The sequence below is a fragment of the Neolamprologus multifasciatus genome, chromosome 23 (assembly GCF_963576455.1).
Source record: "Neolamprologus multifasciatus chromosome 23, fNeoMul1.2, whole genome shotgun sequence".
In the NCBI taxonomy this organism is placed as follows: Eukaryota; Metazoa; Chordata; class Actinopteri; order Cichliformes; family Cichlidae; genus Neolamprologus; species Neolamprologus multifasciatus.
In genome coordinates, this window is record NC_140460.1 from 36,431,776 (window position 1) to 36,440,071 (window position 8,296).

The window sequence follows — 8,296 nt, forward strand, 5'->3', positions numbered from 1 at the left end:
TAAGTAATCTGGGTGCTACAGCTTTAAGCAGCTGCGCGCGGGCGGCAATCACTTTCTGCCCGACGATCACTTTTTGGCACAACACCTGGAGCTAAGGGGGCAAAATAATCGCATGAGTGCTGCTGTTTGACTGGGGAATAATAAAGTAGTCGTGGTAAGACAATCACGTGACCAGAGTCATGATAAACAATATATACGCTGCATTTTTTCCTGAATAGTTTTGTCACGTTTACTGTCTAAGGACAGCGCTAGCGAGCACTCTCTGCTTATGACCAAAAAAAACCCCCCAAACAAAAAACAGCCCGTTGGTGTTGGTGGAAAAATGCACCATGTCGACCAATCAAAAATGATATGGCAACATGACATTTAGTTGTTTAGGAAGAGGGGGAAGTTTAAGGAGTGACTGTGAGAGAGAAAGAGAGAGAGAGAGAGAGAGAGAGTTTTGAGATGTGAGATATTTGTGACGTTTAGCGTGTTTGGAGTGTGTAGTTCATGTGTTGTCTTGTGTAGTTAGTGTGTAGTGTTGTGGATAGTTTTGTGTTGTGTGTCAGAACAATGAGGCGACTGCTGTCTCCAGGTAGAAACAGAGTGATACACCTGCTGTCAGACCTGCAGGTATCAGGCTGTGATGTTCTCCTTTATAGTGGACAGAAATTATTTTTTTGGGAGTGTCACAAATAATTTGTGTGGCATCTGATTGAATGCAGAACAGCTGATTGTTCTGTAAACAGTTTAAAATGGTTATAAATAAGGGTAAATGGCTGCAAATAACTTTGTTGTTTGCAAAACTTGTGCGTATGATTTTAAAATTGACAATTTATATTTGCATTTAAAGTTATGAAATATGATTCATTAAACATGTTTGTGGTTGTTACAGTAAAAAATATAATTTTTTCTACTCGGATTTGATGTTTTTTGTCTGATTTTAGATCAATTGTGTTAATACAGTATGTCAAAATGAAAACATAACTGTAAATTCAAACACCTTAGGTTGCGCTGAAAAGGATGACACCAAAAAGGGCAAAGTAAATAGTTTTTAAAGGCGAAATGTAGAGGAAGCATCAAAAGTAGTTAAAAATGGCCAATTATACCCTCGGCCCCAGGGGTTAAACTTTTTTTTTTTTACAGTAACACAGTAGTTACTTTTCAAGTAATTAATTACTTTTAGAATATTGTAACTCAGTTACCAACTCAGTTACTTTTTTGAAGAAGTAACTAGTAACTATAATTAATTACTTTTTCAAAGTAACTTGCCCAACACTGCATCTTAGTGAACAGAAGACACACAGAATAGCATTACTCAAGCACTTTTAAGTCATTTATGTTTAAGTGCCTCTAAATCCAGACTCATTTGAATGGAAAACTTAAAGCGTTTGATTGATATAACCATTGCCTCTTTGTTCCCAGTGTTAGCATCATAAATCCATGGATTCATGGATGGATTATACAGCGCCAAATCACTAAAACAGTTGTATATTGTAAGGTAAAAACCCTATAGTAGTAGAGATAAAACCTCAAGAATCAAACGACCCCCTATGAGCAAGCACTTGGTGAAAGTGGGAAGGAAAAAGTTCCTTTTGACAGGAAGTAACCTCCAGCAGAATCAAGCTCAGGGAGGGGCAGCCATCTGCCACGGCCAGTTGGGGGTGATGGGAGATGGAGGCAGCTAGTTAAGTGTGAAACTGACTACAAAATATAAGATCAAGACGCAGAGTTATGATTTAGGTTATTAATTCTGGAACAAAAACTTTCTCTTGCTAGCCTAACAAGGATGTCCAGGTTACGTTCGAGAAGTACCTTGGACAGACGAGGTAATATCCATAATATTCAATTTACAACAAATTTCATTAACTCACTTTCATCCTACTGGTAGATAGGTAGGCCTGAAACCCTGCAACACAAGTTATGTTTTTACTTGATGTGGATGTCCCTAGAAATGTAACTGTCACAGCCATGCAGTCTGGAACTACTGGGATTGCCTGATCAGTACTGTTGATTCTTAGTATGCATTTCCGGCTACTTTCTCGCTAAAGTTTTTGACTTTTTAAATAAAAGGACAACAATCGCCTCTTCAATATAAGGACTCAGAAATGCCAGCAAATTTCTGGAGGAAGAACACTGAAACTATCAGAATAGAGCGATGCCACCCAGAATGTCAGCGAATGTACAAAGACGTGGAAAAACTTTGTAAATTTGTTTGCCTTTGAAAAAACTGACAGCGAAGAGTCGGGATCGAGATGGGGAAAAAATCTCTGCATTTTATTTATTTCTATTACGGCTGGCACCGCATATAAAACACCAGGATGCAACCAATGCACAACACATAAATGCTGGCAACAAGGTCGGCCCCTTATGTAGATTATGTTGTACAAAGATTCACAGCAGAAGTCCAATAAATCAGCTATAAGGCTAGCAAACTTGGTTAGCAAGCTGTGTCCATAAACTGTATGGGAGCTTCGTACAAATACCAGCTTATTAGGGTTAACAGCTTACTGTAATGATCGTAGCGTATGTATGTTCATATATATGTGTGGCATAGATTGGAACAAACACTGTCACAGCAGTTATTAGCAACTATATGTTCTTATTTTAGATCCCAGTGTTCATGTTCATTTCATCACAGCTCTGCAACGCTGTGTCACATTCAGTGTATGTCACTCATATTTACCTTAACAGCCACTAAAACATGTGAGTCATTCCACGAGAATAGCTAAAATTGGACTTGGATATTTTCACATTTTTTACCAAAATGTATTATTTATATGTATATCCCACATCATTAAGGATATATTTAACTATCAGAAAAATGTATTTTCCCATCTCAGGCATTAGTTTTCTTTTATTATTGATCATATTTTTAAGATGTAGTGACTGTAATTCTTCAACCCTGTTATGGACATTTTGGAGGCTCTCTGAATATTATCATAAAACGTATTTCTAAAGAAATCAATATGTTTACATTAGTTAGATGTCCCCCATAGTAATTCAATAATTTTACATAGAAAAATGACATAAAATCACACATTTTTACGCTTTTAAATCCTGAAATGTAACTAATGAGTGAAAGCAATCTTTTCATTTTTCATCAAAAATTTAGTTTAACTAAGAATTGTAATCTAAATCAATGATCAGATGATAGCGCTCAATATTTTAGACAGAAATCAGCAAACATTAAATTATTTTTTCAACATTTTAAGAAAATTATATATGAAAATGTAGGTGTGACGGGGTTGAGACTAGCATAACAGGGTTGAAGGTGGTAACAGGGTTGAAGAGACAAATACAGCTTTACATATAAACAGTTGTTTACTCTTAAATTCAATGTACAGGGCTTTCCATTAGCATTATATCTCACTTTGTAACCATAGGAAGGACACCAGATACAAATTACCGTAGAATCAAGTTTTATTAATCTCAAGTAAAAACAACCACAACAGCACATTAAGAACTAGCAAACATTGTGAAGTGAATTGCTCAAATGTAACATAATGCGCGTGTGTGTGTGTGTGTCTAGGCATAAGAGAGCCTCATGAGGTGTGCTAAAAGTCACCTCATCCTTGCTCCGATAACATACAATTAAACTTGATGAACTGGTTGAACTAATAACAATAATAATCAGTTAACGATTTCAATGTGTCTGTCTGTATCAGTGCCTGTGTCCATGTCAGAGTGTTTTTGCATGTGTGTGCCTGCATCAGTGTGTCTGTATATAATCATGAATGTGACGGTTGTTTTATGAATTCATCTTGTGAGTCGGTTCCACACCTCTTTCAAGACTTCCACATGGCGCTTTGTCACAGCCCGTGGGGGTGGAATGAGTTCAAGGACATCATCAAACAGGTACCAGAGGATATCATCCTTATGCGGCCAAAAGAATCGGTTTAACCCAACACGATGCATGCATTTGACCTGGACTTGTGTTGTTTGTATGTTTAGAATGATGCCTGGATATAAATCATCATCATATCTGAGAATACACCATTTACCAATCAGCTCTGGACTTTCCCACTGGATTTCTTTTTCTGGATTCCCCCCACTGCCTGTCTGTGATACAGCCGCTTCTATCTTCTGGCCAAAAGTGAAACACTTGGTGTTGAAGCACTTGCAGTTAAACTGCTTCCGTGTTGTGCACATGCAGCTTACATCACGAGCCATCAGTTCTCCTGGAGCTACAGTAATGATCTGGTGAATTCTCATGGTTCCAGGAACAGCTGGTATCTGCTTTGGCATTTTCTCCATAGCTTCCTCAACATCTTCACTTTTCACAAAGAACAGTTTCACACTTGTGTTTGTTTCAGACAAGGCCCTGAATAACTCTTCTGCATCTGGGATGTCATGCCCCTTTGCTACCATCATGTCAGCTGCTCTTTTTAAGGCTCCCCCGACACCATCTGGTGCTCCTTTTCCATGACTAGCCTCAAAAAAATTCCAAGAACCAGCCTTGAATCCTCTTCTGTCCAGTTCTGTAGTGAAAAGGTAGAAGTTTCCTCGTTGTTTGTATTGCATACAGGGTCCGTCGCTTAAAAAGTGCAGCACAGACACTTGTGGATGTTGGCCTTGAAGGTAACCTAGCACAGGATTTAGGTGCTGCCATATTGCTGGAGGGCCTTTATGTCTACTGGGAGAGATGGTGCTAAAGCTCACAGGCTCTGAGAGTCCACCAACATACAACACACCAGTATGAAGGGTGGCCTGCTGATGTGAAGCCCCAAAGTGGACCGCCTGAACTTGAGAACTGTATTTACAGCTGTAGTTTTCTGAGAAGTCAACATGTATCAAAGCCTCGTCCCCTGACATGTTGTTCTTCAGCTCACGGCAGAAGGCATACTGCTGCTTGATATTAAAGTGATGCATTTTAAATTTCTTTACAAAGCTCTGGAAGAGCTCAATGAGGTCCTCTTGTGTGCCCTCCACAGATTTCTTGACTGTCACCTTGACAGTTGCCTTTTCTCCCTTTTTGTCTATCTCCTTTTCCTCTATCACCCACTGGGTAAATGATGTGGTTGCGGTGCTGTTGTATGCACTTGTGATGTGGACAGTTTTGTCCTTGCAATGGGCACACTCTCCATACATACAACTCTTGCTGGATGAGTTGCAGCAAACCTTCTCTATCAACTCTTCAATGTTGGCAGTCTCAATGAGTTTCAACTGACGGAGCTTCACTGCCAGAAAGCTGAGATTTTCATGCAACTTACACATGCATGTGTCACGTTCAGAGAGTGTTGGATTCACAACCCAAAAGGGGCGAAGATGACAGAAAAGGGAATAGGATATCATCTGGTCTGGGTTTTCTGCCAAAAACCTTCTGTGGATATTTTCTATCGTGTCCATCAGGAACCTCTTCTGCATTTTTAATTTGTCCTTTGTGAGTGTTTGTTTGGTTCCTGTGGTCATTCTACTCACGTCATCCCTGAGATAGAACGCCTTGATTCTTTTTTTGAAGTCTTCAGTGAACCTGCTGGTCATCTTTCTTTCAAAATTAAGACTGTCATGATGTCTAAAATTCTTGTTTGAAAATCCGAGGGAGTCACTTGCAAACTTTTGCAACCTGTATTTTTTTATAATTCTCCCTGTCGCAACTTTGGCAATCAGTTGCCTTTCTCTGTCCTTGGTGGCTTTTTTGTATTTATTCCTAATATCTTCAATGAGTGATTCATGGAAAAGTAAGGTTTTTTTTATTTGGGGGTTAACGAAGCAATTTGAAGTGAGTCGTGTTATTTTCGACTGTGGGGAATCCGAAAATTTCTTTGAACGTTGGCACCTTTTTTTGTATTTTTCTTTGCTTTTTCTTTCTTTTTCAAGTTTTTCCTGGAGTTCCGCTATTTGCCTCTTGAGTTTATTTTTTTCTGTTCTGTACTTTTTCCGAGCCACCAGACGTTGCCTATAAAATAAAGCAATAAAAGTTGATTTGGGTGTGGAAAATTATGCCGTTTCCTCCTGCCCTCCCTGTTTCTAAAATGACATTGTGAAAGTGACATAAAATGACATTTTCACTATAACACTGTTAACTACCCATTGCCCTAACCTTGAAGATCTTGGCTGTGAAGGCTGCTCTGGGTGATCTCCCTGATCAGGACTCTGTGGAGGAGTGCTAATGTTCTTGAGCACTTCTTTCCTCTCCTTGCTCCTATGGTAAGCTGCTCTCCACATTTTTCTTTTCTTATGCTGTTCTCTTTTACTCAGTTCATTAATTGCTTTCTTCTTCCCTGCCTCTACATTCTTTCTCCATCTCTCACGCTCACTCTGCAGGTATCTCTCCCTTCTTTCAGGATCAGCTTTAAGGCGTTCCCGATACTTCCTTTGCCTTTCTGCTGCTGTTGTTGGTGCCATCTTACTTGCATCCTTAACATGTAACATAAATCACATTCAGCATGCATGCAGTATAAAAATGGTGATTGAATATAATAATAATTAATTTAAATAATTGGATAACTTAACAACCAAAGTATTAAAATCTCAACCCCATCACAATCTCACAACCCCGTTACAATCAAAAACATAACAGGGTTGAGTGTGACGGGGTTGAGATTTTTGCACAAACTGGCCGCTGCTCAATATAGTGAATACCAGACAGAGAGCACATGGCATGCATGAAATTCAAAATCACCATATATTCATGAACTAACAAAAAATGTTTTCATAAGTAATAGTTTTCTATCTTTTTTTCATGTTACGGTGTTGAGTCATTGAGGTTGACGACCACAATATCACAAGATAAATGACTAAAATAAAGGAAAAGATGGGAGCAACTTGCCTGTCTCTGTGGTCCTGTTGTCCAAAAGACTTCAGTGATGTCACTTCCTGATGTATATGGAATTCTGGATCACACCATTGTATTTATGGGGGTGGGATCATTTGTGTAACGGGGTTGAGGGGTTACTCAGGTACAGAAATAATTGTGATTTTAATGAATAATTAACAATTAAATTTGAAAAAAACAAATAGTAACAACAAAAGAGCACAAATAGATGTTTAGGTTGATATCAAAATTTATTGACTTTTTAAAAAGTTTTATTTGGTATTTTCAAAGTAAACTTTCATCAAGGCCATGAGGGACATGACAAAATAGGTGGTGTCAAATGAAAAAACTGTATTATTTCCCATAAAAAGATAAAAAATTAGTTCATTTTTTTACACTGTATTAAAGGGTACATTTTAATATATATGTAAAACTGTTTAAATTGAAAGTTTGGCGACCAAATAGATGAAATACGCCATAAGAGGTGAGAGGGACTCAAATTGTGCCATTTTCATGGAATGACTCATGTATGTTTGATGGAAATTTCTTCTAAACACCACTAAATGTGAAAATATGAAAGCACCACAACCGCTAGTATTGACTAAACACTGGAATATCACTCACTGAAACTGGAACACAGTTTGTTTTTGGTGTGTTAGCTTAGACATGTTAGCTTTATATTTCAGCGTTAGCGGTTGCCACATATGAATCTGAATGCTACATTTTCACATGGCGCCTCCTTTAGCTCATCATTTTTATCTGGTCGTTCATACAAAACACTTGTAACATTAACAAAATAGCTTTAATTCACAGCTGTGTTTAATGGTTAGCATGCTAACGTGACAGTGGGGATTCAAGAAGTGTATCTTGTCTCACCGCTTTGAATGGTCCATATAGTTTTAGCATTGTCCATCTTGGTTTACTCCATCTGCTTTTCAGGAATACGGTGTATGTTAAAATACTAAAAACCTTATAAAGTGAACCTAATAAAGCCTTAGTAGAATTGGCTCCAGTCCAGCTATTACTTCAGTAATTTACAGTGATTGCCAGCCCATCTTCAAACTATTTTTTGGGTCATTATTCAGGCTAATCAGGGATAATCCAATGCTTCTAACTAGTGTACAACCGTTTTCCATTGTGTTGACCTTAGATTACATTACCGCATAGCGCTGCAGGAATAATATGGCGTCAGTTTTCATCATCTGTGGCTTTGTGTCCAACTTAAGTGTTTTTGTTTTATTCAGTAGCGGGTGGGTGGTTGTTCCCCAAAGTAATTTCGTTCCTGGTTTGTTATTAGTCTGGAGAGTTTAAAAAACTACGCCACAGGCAACATATATGGCTAAGAAACACATGCTTTAGCTTACCGCATCGTGCTTTTAGAGCCTGCTTATTGTGTTTCTCAGGTGAGGATGCCAGAAAATAAATTCTGAGTTATTCTTTATTCAATATTGTCAGTATACTTTATTCAGTATCGTCGGCACAGTGAATTCCTTGGTGAGCCTGGTGATATTTGCGCTTTTAGTCGCTACAAATGTTCTGTGATCTTAAGCTTTCCAC

General features: G+C 38.3%; 1 protein-coding gene across 1 annotated transcript; it reads right to left on the bottom strand.

Annotated features, from left to right (window-relative positions):
• Positions 1-3,038: 3,038 nt before the first annotated feature.
• On the bottom strand, positions 3,039-7,282 carry LOC146492095 (uncharacterized). The gene is made up of 2 exons (XM_085151792.1): positions 6,026-7,282; positions 3,039-5,881 (listed from the first exon to the last, which is right to left on the bottom strand). Exons 1-2 carry the CDS (start codon positions 6,355-6,357, stop codon positions 3,742-3,744), a joined length of 2,472 nt encoding a protein of 823 aa, XP_085007918.1. The 5' UTR covers positions 6,358-7,282; the 3' UTR covers positions 3,039-3,741.
• Positions 7,283-8,296: the final 1,014 nt, after the last annotated feature.